Here is a 21124-nt window from a genome sequence, read left to right as displayed (position 1 = left end):
TAGTCAAGAACCTAGCTTCGAGAGATCAACTTCTGAAGGGTTTCCCTGTCCAAGGGAAGCAGGTGACCCCTACCATGGTTGGGTCACAAGTACGTCAAATTAAGATCGACCGCTTCCCTATGGAATATCTAGAAGCCGGAGAAGACGTGCTTGTACAAACTTTTAGTAAGTGGGGGAAAGTGAGTAATATAAAGAAGAGCGTCTCTAAGGAGGACCCCGCCTGGTACTCCGGCGAAGTCACCTTTACCATGGACATGCGACAGCCAGTGCCAAACCTCGTTACTATCGGCACGTCGCGTTTCATGGTTAACTATCCCGGGGTACAAAGACAGTGTCTGCGATGTGGCTCGACTGAACATCTGGGTAGTGACTGCCCCTGAGCCAAGTGTTTCAACTGCATCGGCGTCGGCACATCGCAGACACTGTCTTTGTATGACGCTTCTAATATTTCCCCTATAGTAGTCAGCGTCATACAAAGACAGTGTCTGCGATACGCCGACGCAGTTGAAACACTTGGCTCAGGGGCAGTCACTACCCAGATGTTCAGTCGAGCCACATCGCAGACAAAGACAAAGGAAGGGAAACATCAACTTCCACCCCCCCAAAGAACCTCCTAAGAAGAGGAAGGAGCAGGCTTCCCCTAAAATGGGGAAAAAACATCGAAGCCGCTCCAGAAAAAGCACGGACTCAACAACATCTGAGTCCGAAATGGAGGTGGAAACCCCTTCCCGCCATCAAGAGAGCATTAACTCTAAAATTAGTAGACACACCGGCTCCCAGTTCAACTGCTTTGACCATCAAATAGTGAACAATAAATTAGCAAGTTTCAAGATTAAGAACAGTCGTCACGAGTTCGAGGTCCTCTCGAGCTCGTATGCAGAACTGGCAGCCGGTCTGCAGGGTGCAGGATATACTACCTCCCCCCCCCATAAATTGAAGCCTTAATAAAATATGTGAAGCAATTGCGAATCAAGGACCTAGGCCGGGTATAACAACGTAAAATATCATAATGCCGCCGCCCCTTTTTGCGTTGCCTCGCTCAACATCAGAGGGCTCGACTCACCATCAAAATAAGAGAAGGTGTGGAAGCTCATGCTAGCGTTCAACATCCGGCTTTTGTTCTTGCAGGAAACACACTTTTTCCACTACAAGGACATGCAGGAACTAAGCCATAAGTACCCCGTAACATCGTTTTGGAGCTTCGGCAACAGAAACAGCGCCGGGGTCGGGGTATTTTTGCTAGCCCCCCTCCTCGGAGCCTTCCATAACATCCAGAGGGACACAGAAGGGAGAGTTCTCGCCATTGGGGCTGTACCACCAAGTACATTAACATCTACGCCCCGGAAGATCCAACATCAAGATCGACTTTCTTCCAGTCATTTTACACTTACTTATATGGCGCCCATCACGTCATCCTGATGGGGGACTTTAACTGCGTGGCGGACCCGGCCTACGATAAAGTGGGGGTAATCCCAATACAGGTATACTGCTGGCTACAGGCAACTGGGAATTCACCTCAGGAATCTCCAGCTGACGGATATCTGGAGGGCTCACAACCCCTACTGTCGGGATCATATGTGGACAGGCCAAGGTATCGGCACACGGCTCGACCGGTTCTACCTGTCACCCTCCCTTGTCTCCAGATCCGAAGCCATAAGGCACGTTCAAATTAATTATACCATCTCGGACCACAAAATGGTTGTGCTCACGTATTATCCACTTGAAGCAGTAGAAGTTGGTCCGGGCCCCCTGGAAGTTACCACCAGACTTCCCGTTCTTGTTCTTGGCTAAGCTTAACCAACTGTGCTCCACTTGGAGCACCGCTGGCTTGGACTGGGACGCGTGGGCACAACTAAAATCTAAAATTAAAGAAAACATGATAAAATGGGGCCTAGAACGTGCCTTCTTCAGAAGATTTCGGCTTTGTGATCTATACAAGGAAAGAAGCTGGTTCATGGCCAGCCAACGCCAAGGCTTTCCATGTCACAATGCCATCCGTGACATTAATCTCGACATTGAAGCGGAGAGACAGAAGCAGGTGGAAGACAAGAAAACCAAGATCCGACTCCACCTCCGCTCGGAAGACAGGCAATCGGCTGCTTTCTACATCAGGCGCTATGTCAATTTTCGACAGGAGAGAACCATCACCACCATCACTGAAGGCGGGTGTACTTACACCACAACACCCGACATCCTTAAGGCCTTCTGGGGGTACTACAACACCCTCTACCAGGACAACAGTATCCCCAAGATTACTCCTGTTGGAATATTGATCCCTTCCCTGTGCACATCCAAGCAGGGTTGGATGCACCAATCACAGCGGCCGAAATAACATCAGCCTTCAAGCAGTGCCGTATGAAGAAAGCGCCTGGGCCAGACGGACTAAGCACAGAACTCTATCGAGACGCCTGGGACTACATCCTCCCCATTCTCGTGGCGCTATTCAACAACTTTCTCAACACAGAGAACGTGCCCCGAGAATTCGTAGAATGCCATAGAGTATTCATCCCCAAAGCCAACAGGCATCCATCCAACATCAAAAACGGGAGGCCCATCAGTCTGTCAAACACGGACTACAAGATCCTAGCCCGTGTTCTCAATGACAGACTGAAGTTGGGGATGAGGTACGTCATCAACAGCACACAAGTGTATGGTGTTTCTGGCCGATCGATGGAGTTTAATCTCATCCTCATCCGAGAACTGCTACGTCTGGTCAACCTTAAGATGTACTCAATGGCACTGTTGACCATCGATCTCAACCGAGCGTTCGACAGCGTCCGGCACTCCTTTCTGTTTAACATCCTGCAGAAAGTCGGGGTCAGCAGCGGACTGCTTTCCATCATCAGAGGAAGCTACATGAACAGCTCCACCTGCCTCCTCGTCAACGGACACCTTTCGGACCCCATTAACATCCAGAATGGGGTCAAACAAAGGTGTCCCCTCAGTCCACTGCTCTTTGCACTAGCCCTTGAGCCATTTCTATGGGCAGTCAACAGCTCACGTGCTGTGAAAGGGATTCCACTACCACTCACCACGGATGACTCCAAAGTAATTGCATATGCGGACGACGTGGTGGGCACCCTCAGGGACAACGACTCCATACAGAGCTTCTTCAGCATCTTAGAGAGGTTCAAAGTGTCGGGGTTAACACCCAACCCCAACAAAACTAAGATCAAGACGTATGGAGTCTGGGACCTAAACAACATCCCCATGGGTCTCGTCCCTACAGGAGACCCCCCCTCACCATCCTGGGGGTCCCATTTGCAGCAGAGCCCGTGCTCGACGTTCAACAATTACAAACACCACAGTCGAGTGTCTCAAGGACTGGACAAACGGACAGCTGTCGCTCTTCTCTAGGGCTATTGTCATCAAGACCATCTTGTGCCCTATGTACCAGCACGTCGTGAATATAACAAACATCAGCGAGGATCAAGAACTTCGGCTTTACAGGAAACCCTTGAAGTTCTTCTGGGGAAGTCTACGCCAGGAGGTTGACATGAAGATCCTTCAACTTCTGCAATACCGCCTTCCATCTTAGCAGGATACTACAGACCAACCATCCCTGCAGCTATCCTGTGCGGTATTTCTTAGGCTTTAAGCTTCCCCTTTTTGGGATCCCAGCCCACCAGGGTCCCAAGGCGGACATTGTTCCAGAGGATTACAATAGACTATGCCAGCTAGTACAACAACTCCGCTCGTCGGGTGTCAAAACTGCCGGGATCCGGAACAGCAAGATGTGGTATGATCATCTCCTTAACATCCTTCATACTGATGTTCCGGATCTAGGAATCAACAACAATGACATCCTCTTCGGCCAGCTCTCTAAACATCGAGGCTACCCGTCGAGAAAGGACCTGGCCTGGAGGATAGCCTATGGACACCTTCCAGTCAATGTGAATAAGTGGTGGTTCAACAACAACTGGAACCCATTATGTGGCTTCTGCCGGAGCCCGGACACCGTAGAGCACGCTTTCTACGGGTGTCCCCTTTCCATTTTCATCTGGAGGAGGCTAAGCGACGTGCTCTGCATCCCTCTCCTACTGCAGGAGCAAGTAATCTTCCTGCAGTTCGCTCCACCAGCCAACAACAGGCAGAAGTTACTAGTATTTATCATCGGTGAATTTAAATATCACATCTGGAAGGTTAGGAAAAAATTTTCCAACTATGCTAATCCTCCCAGTCTGTTGGATCTCTCTCGTATCGTCCTCTACATGTTCTATGGCTCCTTAAGGAGGTTTTTACATCTCGAGAGAGAGGCTCTGGGTGACACCAAATTTAACAAGTGGTGTTCACCTCCAATCCTCTGTACTGTCAGAAACAGCACCATCAAGTTCTGCCTGCTGCTGCTTTAAGATCTCCATCTTCAGCAGCAGCTCCACTCCGAGTCATCTTCTTGGTCTCTGCGTCCCCCCCCCCGAGGTCTGTTTTGTTTCCTGGTCTCCCACGGAGGTAGTTCGGAGGAAAAACCCAGGCAGCGCAGGCCAACTCGAGGTGGGCTGCCCTGAAGGGGCGGGTCACCTGGGTACCAGCTACCTCCATGGTCATTTTGATTTCTTGAGGCAGATCTCCAAGGAGGGTGAGGAAATATCACTTGATAGCTTTAAGCTAACAAGATGAGAATAATGAGCTGAGGGCTATTTTTCTTCTTTCCCCCCCACCTCCCCACCCGCCCTTCCCATCCTATTCTGCTTCCTGTCCTCTTCCCCCCCCCAGCACCCCACCTTGACCTCTCTGTCACTTCCTTACCCCTCTTTTACATCTCTTCGGGGGCACTCTGACCCCTTTATTTCTCAATAGGCTGATGATGGGTTTATTCTTTACTCTCACCCCCCCCCCCAAAAAAAAGGTTGAAACCGGTCTGGGTAGTGACCTCCTCCTCATAATGTAAAGCAATATTACATCTCCTAGGAGATGTGTTTTTGCATTATGAGAAAATATCAAAATTAGTGAGGGAGCTTGCTCCACCTTTGCATCGAGTTGCCTTAGTGTGGCACTACCAAGTGGTCACTTACGCTTGGATTCGCCGACAGTTCGTCGGCATGACACGCTTAGATCGTAGTTCTCGATCTTAGAGTTTCGCTTACTGGCTGAAAAACAATAAGGGATTTTTATCCCCTTAATTTATCAACTTCACTAAAAAAATAGCCGTTTGGCTTTCCTTCTTTTTCCCAGCTATCTTGAGAGAAACTGTGAGTGGAGAAAGTTTATGAGCTAATTGTTCGCTCTGAGTGGGCTTGGAGATTAGTCCTCAGCGTTGAAGTTTAGGATGGCTTTAGGTCTTCTATGTTTGAAATAATCCTTTGCGTCATAGTCTGCAGCCAGTTGGATCAGTTTCTTAGGTTTCACAGATGCTTTTGAGAAGAATTTGATTGCTATAGTCTGCATGAAAGTATAAATATAGGGGACCTCCGTGTCCCGGTGCAGTTGGACAGTTCGGATGAACCATGGAGCACCCAGGATCATTCTGAGAGATTTATTCTGGATACGTTGCAATTTCAGAATATTAGAATTTGAAGTATGACTCTAGGCCGGTGAAGCATAGGTGAGTATTGGACGAATCATCAGTTTGTATAAGAGCAGGTTGATTCTGGTGCTCAGCTTACTGTTTCTGTTAATTAGCGGATAGAGCTGGGCTATGGATTTTGATGTGTTTGCACAGAGAGTCTTGATATGGGAGCTGAAAGTCAATTTTCTGTCCAGCACTACACCAAGATATTTGATCTCATTTTCCCACGGAATTTTAGTATTAAAAAGGAGAATATCTTCTTTAGGTAGCAGTGATCTTCTGGAGAATAGGACGGCTATGCTCTTCAGGGGATTCACTTGAAGTCGCCATTTGGAAAAATATTGTTCGATTAGCAGTAGGTTTTCTTGCAGTTTCATGGTGGCTAGGTGAGGCTTTAAAGATATGGCTAATATTGCAGTGCCATCAGCATATAGGGCTTCAATTGAAGATAACAGGCTGTGTGGTATATCATTGGTGCTAGTAAGGATCTTTGTGGAACTCCAGCTAAGATGCGTTTTTGTGTCGAGACTACCCCACACATCCTGACTTGCATGCACCTATCGTAGAGGTATGCCTTTATAAGATGAATGATTCCGATTGGTCACCAGATGATATCAGTTTGTATAACAAACCATAATGCCAAACCTTGTCAAATGCACTGGTTATGTCAAGGAAAACAGCCCCAGTGCATTGACGCCAGTTAAAACCCGTGATGATGAGTTCCACCAATCTGTATATTTGCTGCGTGGTGCTATGCGACTGTAGGAAGCCAAACTATTTCTCAGGCAGGATATTTAATCGGAGTACTGAATCTTGAAGACTGGTAAGAATTACCTTCTCGGCAATTTTGCCGAGATTTGAGATGAGGCTGATTGGTCTGTAATTTTGAGGCAATCTGGGATCTTTACCAGGTTTATGGATCGGTATTATGTCCGCCAGTTTCCAGTAGGAAGGGAAATATTTGTAGTGAAGGATGAAGTTAATTATCTTTGTAAGATGGAATAGCTCTATGTGGGAGAAGCTTTATTACTTTGTTAGAGATGCTATCAGGTCTAGGAGCCTTTTTGTTCTTAAACTTCTTAATAATAGCATATATTTCAGCAGGTGAGGTGGGTGCAATTTGAGTGGAATATGTGAGAGCGGAATTGAGTGAATATCTGACATTACGGTGGATCCTGTATATATGATTAAAATCGAGGGGATCGTATGCAGGTTTACATTGTTTTTCAAGATGATTTGCTATTGCTTCAGCTTTATCAGCATCCGTGTGGATGAGACCTGAATATGTTTGGAGGGGGGGGAAGTTTATTTCTGTTTTTAATCTTTCAGATGAGATTCCATATGGAGTGATTATCAGTAGAGATGGAGGTTAGTTTTTCTTCCCAGAGTTGAGTTCTATGGGCTGCAAGGACATCTCTCACTGCAGAGTTGAACCTGTTCAAGATCCGTTTGTCTTGTGGCGTCCTGGTGTTGTGATATCTTTTTCTTGCGTTATTTTTTTCTCTAATCATATTCATAATATCTTCTGGCAAGTGGTTGGACTTGCAGGTAGTTGCAGGGGTAGTAAATGCTGCACAGGCTGCTTTAATCTGTTCTGTTAAATTTTTAACAGCTGTTTCAATTTCCTCTTTTGATTTAATGATGGGAACAGGACCAATATATTTTGGAAGTACCTTGGAGAGCCTTTCCCAAGGAATGAATGAGTGAGGGGAGGGATACATTTTCAAGGTTTCCCAATTTTAACCGTACTGGGTTATGGTCTGATGACAGATCATTAATGGTCATTAAATTGTATTGGAGTCTGATGTGCTGCAATATGGCTATGTCCAACTCATCAGCCCGACCATAAGTGTTGTGATGGGTAGGGTCAGGAGGATCTATTACATGAAGGTTGTTGAAACTAGCATAGTTTTATAGTATCTGTCCATTTTTGTTGGTGGAACGGCTATTCCAGGTTGAATGCTTGGCATTTAAATCACCTGCCACAATGATAGGTTCCCCGGTATCAAATAAGGCGTTCAAATTCGAGAACAATAATGATTTTTGTGGAGGATGATATGCTGCAAAGATTTTTAATTTGCCGACAGAACTCGTGAGAATCTCAATGCCGGTGACCTCAAAGTTGGTGGTAGGAGGGATGTTTATGGAGTGATGAGAGATGAAATTTTTAATGAAAATTGCCGTGCCTCCACCTCTCTGGGATAGTCTATCATCTCTGTACAATTAGTATCCACACATTTTGGGATTGTCTGAAGGTCTTAGGTGCGTTTCATTTATTAAAAGGACATCTGACTGATGTCTTTGGATAAAATTTTGAAGTTCTTGAATCTTACTCCTCAGGCCGTTCGCATTCCACGCATCAAACAAAAAAAGATATCAAACTTTTTCCAATCATTGTGGGTACTTTTTGTCAAATTGTGGTGGTAAAGACAAAATTATAAACTTTATTTCCTTACCTGATGAAACATTCGACCTACAGTGTGTGTTATGTTGAAGGAAGGAAGTGAAAACTTTGCTTTATAAAACAAAATTGTTGCTTTGTGTGCACACATTATACACAATTGTCTCCAATGTGCTGTCGACTGTTGACCAATTGATATTGAAAGTTTTCCAGTGAAATTATTCACATACTTAAATATATGCACAGTCAGAGTTGAAGAACTGAAAATCTTTTGTGACTTTGCAGGAAACAATTACGCTAAATTGCTACAGCATGGAAATACAAGATTTTTATCCTTGGGTCCATCAACTGACAGAGATGGGCTTCGTTCTGATTTTTTTTCTCACGAAAATGCCATTATGTTGTGCAAATTGTATCAAGTGTCTACGTTCCAAACATATGAGTATATTAGTTTAATTAAAAAAGATAATATATCACCTAGAGAAGTAACCATGAACATTGACACTCTTGTACACAATTTAGAGTCCATAAAAGTGAAGTGTTTAGAACCACTGATGTCAAAAAACAACTGAAAATGTTAGTAGATTCAAGTGAAATGAATAAGGCTAAGATTTTTTAGGTAGTTGAGAATTTTTATGAAACCAGCTTAGAATATGTCAACAGTGGAAGTGCAGTTTAGGAAACACTGAGAAAGTCAACTGGGTGCTACTAAGGAAGACACCTGAATGGAAAGAAATACAGGACAGCCTGAACGAGGAACTTATCAAAGAAACAGAAGAAACTCGTGTATTCGATCAGTGGACCCTCATAAAATCTATAATTCTCAGGCAGTTAACATGGAATGATACAAGGAATAAAGAAAGCATTCTTATATCTTATAGATAGGTACGTATTTTTTCGAAATGAGCGAAAAACGCCTAGACTTTCAAGAATTGTAATACGCTGGAGTTTATTCATTGTCTTTCAGGAAGTTCAGCACCTGTTGACAGAATATTTTCTGTTATGAACAGTATGTCGTCGAAGAATAAATCTAGATAGAGTGTTGAGACGATGACTAAGTTAGTTGTAAGACAAAATTGTGTCATAAAGTGCTGAAAGACTGAAATTTGCTGCATAAGATCACTTCATCGGAGAAATATTCATGGTACGTTCGTGGTGAAATACAGATACCCTCCACATCTACGTAAATTTTTGTATGGTTCTGTAACTGAAGAATAATGGTAAGCTCAACTTGTTTATGTAATAAAACTTCTTTTTATCGTCTTACTTTTTCATGAATACAGAATACTACATACCACCCGTCCGTGTTTGTCATCTTACTGTCCCGTTTTTGTCTTAAGGAAATATGCTCAGCCTATATATAGCAGTTATTGTGATGTTCTTCTGCTTGGCAGCTTTAAATCTAGGTTTATTATTCTTTCAGATATTCGGTTCCACTCTATTAGTACACCATGAGCTTTCTTTGTTATCATTAGTGCAACTCCCTTTGTGTAGTCATTCGTATTTCGGTTCCCAAAGAAAATTAAGTAGTGATCAAAGTTTAATTTAATTGTTCTAGTTTCTATCTATCTCGTTTTACTTAATCACATTATTGCTAATCTGTATTTTTCTAGAAATCTCTAGACTTGGCATGTTTCCCAGTTTCAAATATAGTTCTATCATTCCAACATACCAGTCTAAGTTTGCTTTTTTGATAAGGTATCTGTCCCTTTCTTCTGCACCTCTGATTTCCAAGAAGGGCTTCCACAGAGGTGTCTCATGTTCCTGGTAGTTCGTATTCTATTTTCTTCGTCAAGTATCACATTTTGGAAAGTTCCAGTTTGCATAGATTTTTTTTCTGAGACTTTGCTCAACCCTCCACATTTATCCGGGTTTGGGAAAGGCATGCTAAGTTTTCACTCAGCATGAGGAGTTGATTCCTAGTTTAGTTCTTTAATAATTTCTTTTATGATCGATTAGAATATAAATTTTCAGTTTTCTCATTAACATCGTTCAGCTGTTATTAATCTTTCTTTGTCTTTGTTTTTGAACTAGATTAAGTTTAAATACAAAGGTAATTACACCTGTTATTTTTAAATATTTCGCAATTTTTAGGTTTTTATCTATTTCATTTTCGTATATAAGCACATATCGTAGGTAGTTAAATGAATTCACCTGTTCTAAATTCTTGTTATCTATTACTATTTTAGTTCTTCTTCGATTTGTCCTTTAACGGCCATCGTTTTTGATTATTTATTCATATTATCATGCCGTAATATTTAGCCACGTCTTTAAAATTTAAAATATCTTTCTGTAAGTTAACTTCAGAATTTAAAATTATTATTTGATCATTAGCGTAAGTTTACAGTAGGAGAAAGCTTATTATTATACGGGCACCTCCATGAAGTCAGAATACTCATCACGAGAGATCCAGATTATTCAAAAAATTTATCATATATCTCCTTGAACCTATTAACAGACAAGGTACTCACAACTGACTCCCGCAGCCCATTCCGCTCGTTCACAACTCTCGAAGCCATAATTCTAGTCCTCAAGATCCTAATAACAACACCTTTATTCAATTTCCAGGGCTGACTCCCCCTTCCTTCTTTTCCCTCTATACAAGTACTAAAACATTTCTCCTGAATCTATTCTATAAAACCCTTTAGCAACTTAAATGTTTTTATAATATCCCTTCTTTTTTCTCCTATCAACCGACTTCTGCAATCCAAACAACTTTAATATATCCTCATAGGAAATATTCCACAGGTCATTCACCATCTTGGTAACTCGCCTGTGAATCCTTTCCTCCACTTCCTCATCCTCAAGAAGCCAAAGGGAACCGACTGGAGCATAGTAATTCAGATGTAGGAGTATCAAGGCCTTATAACAAGGAATTACAACTTCGTTAGTGCTACTTCTTAAGGTGTTTTTTAATACCCAAGTTATCTTCTGAGCTATCTTAGCAATATATCCTCTAACTTTTAACACTCTGTCTACTACCACCCCTAAATCTTTAGCTTCATCTATTTTCTGGAGTACAGTGCCATCAATATGACACATGACTTGTAATATATTTATCCCAATATGCAAAACTTTACATTTCTCGAGATTAAACTGATACCTACTAACTTTTGCCTATACTAACATCCTATTCAATTCGTCCTGCAAGTTCCCACATAACATCGCATTGATAAACTATTCGTTACCTAATTTCGCGTTATCATCAAACAACTCAATATTTCCTTTCAGGTTATTTCCCAAATGATTTTCTACGCAATTTTCCCTCGATTGTGCCCCTCCATATATATCATTTTGATATCTGTCCAGAAGCCATCCTCTCATTTACTTAACCAGAAACATCCATCCCCCATTTGTTCTAATTCGCATCACACAGTTCCATTTGGTATTCTGTGAAATGCCTTAGCAAGATCCAGCAAAATCATTGCGAAGCCATTTCCTTTATCCAACTCAGCTGTTACTCTTTTATAAAAAACAAAGCAATTTACTAACGCATGAATGTCCCTTCACAAAGTAATGTTTACCCTCATGTAGTGTCATATTTTTATCTACATATTCTTGAATTCACTTTTTTATCAATTTTTCGATACTTTTTACTACCACATTTGAGATATCGGTGTCTAATTTGGTACTGCAGACTTAGAATTTCCCTTATGCAAGGGAATTATTTTGCCCTCTTTCCACTGCCGAGGAACTCTACCAGAGCAGAGACTTTAAAGAGCCTAGTCAAAGGCATTGACAGTTCCCTTGCACATTCTCACAAAATCCTAGCTGATATCTGATCTAATCCCACAGATGTGTTAAGGTTTAGATTATGCAATATCCTAAAGAACCTCCAATTCATCCACCTCTGTTCCCGCATTAGACTCTGTCACATAGGTTAAAGCAATTACATATGTTATCTGATTTTGTCTTAATTGCCATGCTGATCAAATTTCTTGCCTGAACCTTGTATTATTAATGAGTTTGCTGGTGACCTTTTTTTATATACTCTTCATAGCATTTTCTTCTGCAGCTCAAGCCTAATGATATTACTCATTGATCTAAGTCCTACATGATTAATCCACCTTACCCTATGTATACAATTTAATACTTCTTCCTCTAGATGATCCATATCTATATTCCCATGCACTATTTACATTCTTGCCTTGCAATGTTTTATGCCATGGTACAGATTTAAGCTTCTTCATCAACATTCATAATCATCTGCCTTGTGGTTTCACAAATACCCCTTGTTGATAGAATATTCCTTATGTTTTACCATCTCCCAAGTCAAGATCGCATGATTACATTCACCATCTGGAGTCAATGTTGTTACCCCAGTTACGGATAGCTCTTCTGATCCTATGACCAGCTCCAATACTCTCGTACATCTAGTCACCTCCATCATGTTGGCTTAAGTAATTATCTCTTAATAGGTGTGTAAATTCTATTTCCTTCCTATCATGTGATCTTTCTTTCTTCTAGTCTATATCTCTATAGTTGAAGTCCCCCATGATAACCATTCAATATGTACGTGTGCTGTTCAATAAGTAATAAGACTAATTTTACTGTGGCGAAACCACTCATCACAATATTAATTTCTGTGTAATAAAGAAATGTTGCTGTCTGTATTAACAAAAGAGGTTAATAGATGGCGTATATGGGCTGATGTGCCAGAGTGTCACGTGACTAAACGCAACTGCTCATCGGCGCGACCAGTCTTCGAAATGGAAGCGTCCTTGGAACAGCGTTATGCGATTAAATTTTGTGTGCGTTTACAAAAATCGGCATCGGACACTTTTAACATGATACTCGAAGCTTTCCAAGATGAAGCAATGTTGAGGGCAAGTGTTTTTCGCTATCATAAAACTTATAAGGAAGGAAGGCAAAATGTGGAAGATCTTGAACGTGAGGGAAGACCCTCAACGTCCATCACAGAGACAATCATCAATACAGAAGCGATAATCATCAAGCACGTCAAAAGGAAGCGTCCATTGCTGAAGAATGACTTCTTATTGCACCACCATAATGTAAGACCACATATTGCTGGTTGTGTAGTGGACGTTTTGCAGAAGAACAACACAGATATTCTACCACACCCTCCATATAGTCCTGATCTCGCATGCGATTTCTGGTTGCTTCCTCAGCTCAAGAAACCACTAAGAGGCTGCCATTTCGAAAGCAACAAAGCATGTGTAAAAGCTACTGAGGCGGTTTTGAAAGAACTCTCAAAAAACGGACTCTCACAAGTGTTTTAAGAAGTGGATGCAACATTGGGACAAATGCATCGCGTCTCACGGCAGTTACTTCAAAAAATACCATGTAAATGATGACGATTTAAGGTAATCTGTTTTCTGTATAAATATAGTCTTATTACTTATTGAACAGCCTACGTATCATTGTAATAATTTGGCAATGCCTGTCTTCCAGATCAACTCCTAGCCTATAGCAACAACCAACTGTGTATTTTGTGTTACTGGCCTTAAACTCCACCAGATTGCACCAAATGTACAGCCATCCTCTTGTCTGTCGCCTGTTCGTTTGGCTGCAATTCATCTGCTATCATCAGCAGTACTCTTCTCCCAATCCTGTCTTCTCTTTCTTCCCTGAAAATACTAAACCCTTCACATTCAATCCCTGTAACGATATCATCTGGTGTTAGCCGAGTTTCACTAACACTTATGACTTTTGGAAATATTGCACATACCAATGTCAAGAACTCCTTCATCTTGTTTCTGATATTTATTGCATTAGTATATAGAAACTACAGCATCTCTTTAGTCCCCCATCCACCATTATTTTCTGAATTAACTATCCAATTCAATATTTTTGCTTGATATCAGTTTCTGCACTCTGTCATTCTCCCACTCACTTGCTTCATGGGTGCCTTCACACAAACTGACATGCTTCGTCATAATTGCTTCAGTTTTCCTGAATTTGCACTTGAGCATGCTCGGTGAACAAAGCTCTCTCCAGACACTAACACCAAAACCATTCAGATGTAGTCAATAAGCATTGATAAATCCTTCTTTCCATCAAACAGAGACCATAAATTCTACATCATCCCTTTGCACAATCTACTTATAGACTCATCTCATTCTTCAGCAATAAATGTCATTATAAAAATGTTAAAAAGACACTAAATGCTTTAAAAACCCGAAAGGCTACACTGATGCACTCATTTTCTAAAGATGATGAGCCTGTGTAGCTCAGTGGATGTGGCGTTTGCACACCACGGCGCTTGGCCGCACGAAGGAAGATTTGGTTTCGAGTCTAGTCGGCGACTAGAGGAAATTTTTCTAAGTATTTTTTCGACCGGTTCCCGAGTTTGTCGATCTCTGGCACAGGAAAGCGGGTTTCTCCTCCCAGAAACTCGGGTTTTTCGTCCCGTAAACTCAAGAAAATCGACCGTTGAACCCACATTATTTCAGACATTAAATATATTGTGTTAGGGTTAGGGACCACGAGATGGCGGCACATTTGGGCCGTCTCTCTTCACTGTGTACCGCTTAATTAGTGATAGCCTTGGGCCATCTATCTCTGATTGGTACCAGTGGAGATTGAACTGCCCACTCAGTCTCCACTGGTACCAATCAGAGATCGATGGCCCAAGGCTATCACTAATTAAGCAGTACACAGTGAAGAGAGACGGCTCAAATGTGCTGCCATTTGATGATTTGCCTACATTGTAAGAGCAACACTTGCGGTTACTCTGGATAGGTTGAATAATTACTAGTTTGAAAAAAGGTCGCAATGCATCATGTTTTGAATTTTGGCATAAAGAAATTGAAAGCTGTGTATTAGGTTCAGATAGCTTCAATGCATGCCATAAGGAATGCTGACAAGCAGGGAAAAGTCTGCTGTAATTCGTCTTTATTAGTATTGATCTGACTGTACCGTAACTTCAGTGGACAGCCCAGGTGACGAATGTTGTTGTCATTATCAGACCTCGGAAGAGTAAAACGACCTATCTGGGAACTCTCTCTCTCTCTCTCTCTCACACACACACACACACACAGGTCATACCGTTATTTAATTGCATTCTTATCTGCAGTCACCTTTCAGGCAATATATTCCAATCCCTTACCACTCTCCACGCAAAAAAGCCCTTCTCATCTGCTTATAAGCTTCCACGGATGGCATCTTGTTAAATGCCCAGTCTATAAAAATCTAATCCAAATTGGTTTGGTAATAACTCCTTATCAATTTATATGTTTGGATCACTTTCCTCTCTCTTTTCCTTCTATCTACTACTCTGCACATTGAATTCCCTAAATCCGTTTTCATAGTCAGCCTTCCAGACACTAGAAATCACTGCAGTGAATTGTCTCTGAACTTTTCACATATCATCATTTTGAAAACCCGGTGACAAAATTTGTACACAGTAATCCACATGTGGATAGAAACCTTCTAAAATGAAATTTTAACATCCTTTCTCATAGATATTTATGTTCACATCATTGCTATGATGTGCTGTAGTATCCTTTCAATTTTAGCAGAATGTCCCAGAAATTTCAGTTACGTATCTATAAAAGTCGAGATTCCTCGTCTCTTTCACCTCTCATAAGATATTTCCACGAAGATTATACATTGCATTCCATCTGTACGTCCAGAATATTAAAGTTTTACACTTTGCAACAATTTGAATATCTAGTTAGTCTACTTGCAAGTTTGCAACATAATTCCTTCTACTCTTCAGTTTCCTCCAACTTCGCTTCATCTGCAAACAACTGTATATAACTATGCAAGCCCTTCCCAATATCAGTTACAAACGAAATAAAGAGAAACGGCTTCAATAAAAGACCCTTAAGCCCTTTCTGGCGACTTTCCTCTTCTGGAATATCGCTCCCCATATACAAAATTACTGATGCCTATCAGACAGCCAATCTCCAATTCAGTGCACCAATTTATAATCCCGCCCATATCTTCCAATATAACGACCAGCTTGTAATATGATAATCTATCAAAGGCTTTAGGAAAATCCAAATGATTTACTACCATGTATGCATTCTCCTTGTCCAGTGTATTTGTCACTTTTTATAATAAATAAGTAAATTACTAAACCATAATCTTCCTTTAGCAAACAGATTCTGCCCATTAAAGAGAATGTTACTATTGCAAATCTAATTTCAAATCCTGGTCCTTTCTCATACCTTGACCACAACTGCAGACAAATAAACTGGCATATTATTCGAAGCCTTAGTCTTATCACCCCTTAATGAAGCACAACATTTTCTCCCTTCCTAATCCTTCGGAACTTGAGCCAGTCTAAGCCTAATGTTAAATAGGTACCAATATTGTTAACTTCCTGGAACATTCCTTCGGCATATGTGGTGATATACACCAATTCCTACAACCTTATTCACATAATCTTTACTCCAGTCCTCATTTATTTCTTGCTCCTTCCCCATCAATGCTCTTCTTTGCTCCCCACTACTCTGAAGTTCTTTATGATCCTACTTTCACGAGAATGAAAAACGTTTATGAACTGCATATTTAACATTTCTACTATATCCTTCTCAGTGGTTATCATTCTACCTTTCTTCTAACATGTATTTTACCTTCATAATCATTGTTTCTTCTGCCGTAAAGAATAGCTGCCATGTTGTAAAGTATGCTTACATCAGAAGGCAGCCTGTATCTTTTGGACAGAACAGAACATTATTTTCTGTCCTATTTCGATACGACAGAAAAGGCCTAAGTTCGATTCTCGTCGTGACGGGAGGAATCTTTATATGGACTTTTTCAATCGAAGGTGAGTTAGCCGATCTCATACGGAGGTAGCAGTGTTTTTTCTCTCCCAAACTCGGGTTTTTCATCCCGCATACAGAAAAATTGGCCCTTCAGAACACATGCAATTTACAAACAAAAAATACCAGTTGTGGGGTTAGTGGTAGGCGGTAGATGGCGTTTATGTAGATGACTGGTAGTAGAGGTTCGGTGTGTAGTGGTAAAGACGGATCTGTACAGTAGATGTCCTCCCGCGATGAGTCTACGGACTCATTGGAGGTGTGACATCTCCAAGGAGTCCGAAGACTCATCGCGGTAGGACATCTACTACACAACTGTCTACACCACAATATGACAAGTCTCCACCACCAAATATGACAGCAAGTATTGTTCTTCAAAAATCAAGATAAAAACAAGTAAACATGATATAGATTATTCAAATTATTCGTAAGTTTATTCATATATCTCATGGATGATTAAAATAAAAAGATACAATACAGCAATCCGTCGATTAATTTCCCTAATGCGTTCTTTAAAACAGGCGAATTAATCGAAAACGCACTAATCAAATATAGTAACCTATTGGAAAATGTATAATTCTTTCCTCAGATTTCTTTTTTGCCCCTTAAGTTTTTTATAAAAGAATTTAGGTACACCTCAGGGCCTAGTTAATGGAAAACTATGAAGCTGAAAGGCAATAAAATATATTCAGAATATAAATTCATTATTCTGCTTCTTAACAGAGAATTGATCTAACGTAGTTTGGCGGGCATTTGTTTTTCTTTTTTTCATACAACTGACGGTATTGCCCTATTACCTGTTCTGCAAATTTTACTGGTTCTCTCTTCACCAGGTCCGTCTCTAAGCATTGCTGCTTATAAACTTCGATTGTACGAAAGCTATTTTCATTTTTTTCTGTGAAATCTCTTGGGCTTGTCAGTGATTAAATTTTCTTCATATTCTTCAGAATCTTCCCGCTGTGCATCTAAATTTAGAACGTCGGAATCACTCAACTTCTCAGAATGAGATTTAATTAACTTAGATTCATTTGAAAAGCCTCTAAAATCATTTGCACAATGTGGAAGAATGTGATTTCAAACGGTGCGCATATTGCTAGCAATAATTTCATTTGACTTTGCAACTTTATAGCCAGGCTGAGATTTCTCCGAATTGGCTACAATAGTCTTGGAAGGCATTCGCTTCCAAAAAAAAAAAAAAAAAAAAAAAAAAAAAAAGACCGGTTTCATTGACATTAAATATTTGTTGATCACAATAGTCCCCTCCTTACACAATTTTCTTCAAAATCTCTGGATATCTCCTTATCCGGAGTTGCAGCTTCGTTTGTGATTGGAACATTATTATTATTATTATTATTACATCACACCTCCAGGGAGTCAAAAGACTCGTCGAATGAGGGCATCTACTCTACAACTCTTTGTCTCACTGCTCCACCAACCTTCATCATCTAACACCAACGCCATTTATCGCCGAATACCACCACTAGTACTTTAAAGGACAATCACAACATCTACACTCACTGCGGGATTCGAACCCGCGGCCTTTTGGTTATTTTGTAAACCCCGCGGCCTATTATATAGGCTATTTCTCTTTTTAAAACGCTCAAATCACTCAGCACTGACGTGGAATTCTTCTTCTTCTTTTATATCATTGATAGCCCTTTCTTTCCAGGTTACAAATAGACAATGTTTTTGACTTAATAAAGCCAGTGTTTAGCGGGATCCGTTTTTGGTTGCAATCTTCGATCCATTAAAAAGAAGTCTCTCTAATTCAATCATGATAATACTTTGATTTCGAGTGCATGCATGATGAACTTGAAGCAGACTTACCTTTCTCTTTCTATTCAGCAGTTGATTCACCCATTATTGTGTTCTTGTCCTATCTTTGCTCTGGACTCGCCTTGTTAATTTTTCTTTATTATTTCAAGTTTTTCCTCCAATCAGATTACTTTTCGAATCATTTTCACACGTCTATTTTTTTTTAGAAATGCTATGTAAAGCAGATGACATAAATTTTGGCGGTAAATTTGGAACATAGTGTACATGGATATAGTGTAGTATGCCATTAAAAAATAAGTTTATAAAATGTCTGAAATCGGTAACTAATTTATTTAATCCTAGTGAGTGAATTTTTAATATAGTTAGCCATAAAAAATGTATAGATCGAAAATTTTTAAAATCTGTAACATTTATTTTTAAGATGTATATAGGAGCAGTAATCGAATTTTGTATCGAAAAAAAATGACACACTAATCGAAAACGCAGTAATCTAAGGCTCTAAATTTTGAGTCTTATACTAATCGGTGGCGCATTGATCGAGGGATTGCTATATTTATTTAACACGTTGTTAAAATAATTCTGGAATTTAGACACACAAGAAACTCATTTTCCCCGTCAGTCATTCGACGGTGACGTCATGCGCGCAAGTAGACAAAATAAAAATATACTGCGCGTTCAGTACGGCAAACCTGGCAGGTACATATTAGTCCATTACACAATGGTATAGAGACGTTAATGCTATAGTTAGGTATAGTTTTAATTTCTGCCATTATCACATGTTCACATAGAGACATATTACATCTTAGGTGTAATTATTTTGAGACAATGAGCAGCTCATTAAAAAAAATTGTTATATTCGGTGCTTCAGGAAATACCGGATTAGTTACTGTAAAAAAGGCCCTAGAATCTGGTAAGGCTAATAAGAGCACTAAGTATGTCAATTTCCATTTAAAGAAAAGACAGTTTTTAATATTGTATTAATTTTAATTTAAAGAAAGGATTATTTCTTTTTATCTTTATTTCTTAATGTGATACATTAGTTGCCTTACTCAATAGATGGCGCTACTGAAAGATCACAGGTTGGATGTTATCAAAGATTTGGGGTAGAGTTTAGTTATTCCTTTTTCTGAATTTTATATAGAAATGCTTTCCCCAATTTTCCAAGGCATGTTTAAACATACCTATTTGCAGTATTTCTCGCGATTTAATGGTTTTTTGTGTCACTCTTATAGCGGTGTTGCTTCAGTTTCATACACGGATGAAATTACTTTTCGGGTAATGGAAGGTGAAGAAAAAGGTATTGCTTTACTAGGTCTTAACAGGCCTTCCGCGAAAAATGCGTTTAGCAGAAGCTTGTTAGAACAGTTTCGTGATCGCTTAGGAAATCTGAAATGCGATAATAACATCAGAGTCCTTATCCTACACAGTACAGTACCTCGTGTCTTTTCTGCTGGTGCGGACCTAAAAGAAAGAAGAAAAATTGCGGAAACTGAAGTTGGACCACTTGTTAATCAAGTTAGGCAATTTCTGCAAGAAGTCCAAGATCTGCCAATGCCAACTATTGCTTCTCTGGATGGTATCGCTCTTGGGGGTGGGTTGGAACTAGCGTTAGCCTGTGATATTCGGATAGCTTCTTCCACAGCTAAGATGGGACTGGTAGAAACTAAACTAGCAATAATTCCAGGCGGAGGAGGAACACAACGGCTGCCTCGTATTATTGGTTGTGCTCTGGCTAAGGAATTGATATTCACTGGACGAATTATTGATGGTATAGAAGCTCATAGAATTGGTCTTGTCAATCATTTTGTGGACCAGAATGCAGATGGAGATGCTGCATTTCAGAAGTCACTCAGTTTGGCAAAAGAAATTATTCCAAATGGACCAATAGCTGTAAGGATGGCAAAAAAAGCCATTAATACTGGAAGCGAAGTTGATATTAATAGTGGGCTAGTTTATGAACAAGCATGTTATTCCCAAGTTATACCAACTGAAGATCGTATTGAAGGACTTAAGGCGTTTGCAGAGAAACGAATTCCAAATTATAAGGGTGCTTAATAGACTTATGATACATTTTAAAAATGTAATGAGACTGTTTAAGAATCCACAACAGAGCATCTGATTAGTTTTTGTGACCCCCCCATTTTTATTTTACAGAATATTATTAGACATTTATCAACAATTAGCCTATGTTATTTCCCTCCCATTTCATCTGTTTATCCAGTATAATGTCTGAAATGGAACATATTGCAAACAATAAGTGAAGGCTTTTTTATAAATGGTTGCATAAAATATTTAGTTTTGTAATGCAATAAACAGTACTGCAGTAACAAATGTTAGCTGTTAAATTTGGTCTGTTCAAAGAATTGCTTATTGATATGGATTAAACAGTATTGATATTGCTAATGGGTGTGTGTGTGTGGGGGGGGGTTAATCTTGCATTTTTTTTGACCCAAGATCATCAGTTCTGGGTTATTATCAATGGTTTCAAAATATATAAAGAATGGCAATAATCAAAGTTGCAGGCAGTTGGACAATTTCATATTTCAGCTCCAGAAGCAAATGTGATTGTAAATTATAAGTCATTCTCTTGTGAACTGAGCCAGGAACAATAATTCTGCCTCTTACAAATATGAGAATTGTTCTAAGGGCTTTGCATCAAAAGGGAAGTAATAGGTACCCTATGGATCTTTCAAATTTTCCTCCTGCAAA

General features: G+C 40.2%; 2 protein-coding genes across 3 annotated transcripts in view; both read left to right on the top strand.

Moving 5' to 3' along the window:
- The first annotated feature begins 19102 nt into the window (after positions 1–19102).
- Positions 19103–21124, top strand: part of LOC150104516 (flavin reductase (NADPH)) — a 92747-nt gene continuing 90725 nt past the window's right edge. Inside the window, exon 1 of one of the 2 annotated variants that reach the window (XM_090395702.1) lies at positions 19103–19325. In XM_090395702.1, coding sequence (XP_090251828.1) covers positions 19241–19325 — 85 coding nt within the window. In that variant the 5' untranslated portion in view covers positions 19103–19240. Of the gene's footprint in view, positions 19326–19489; positions 19519–21124 lie in introns of those variants that run through there. The other variant, XM_090395703.1, reaches the window with a different exon arrangement.
- On the top strand, positions 19525–20818 carry LOC150104517 (methylglutaconyl-CoA hydratase, mitochondrial-like). The gene has a single exon (XM_090395701.1). The coding sequence runs from the start codon at positions 19559–19561 to the stop codon at positions 20468–20470; it is 912 nt and encodes a 303-aa protein (XP_090251827.1). The 5' UTR covers positions 19525–19558; the 3' UTR covers positions 20471–20818.

Source organism: Typopeltis vanoorti, chromosome 7, assembly GCF_054136105.1.
Source record: "Typopeltis vanoorti isolate ZY-2024b chromosome 7, IOZ_Tvanoo_1.0, whole genome shotgun sequence".
Classification (NCBI taxonomy): domain Eukaryota; kingdom Metazoa; phylum Arthropoda; class Arachnida; order Uropygi; family Thelyphonidae; genus Typopeltis; species Typopeltis vanoorti.
This window is presented reverse-complemented; position numbering and strand designations above follow the sequence as displayed.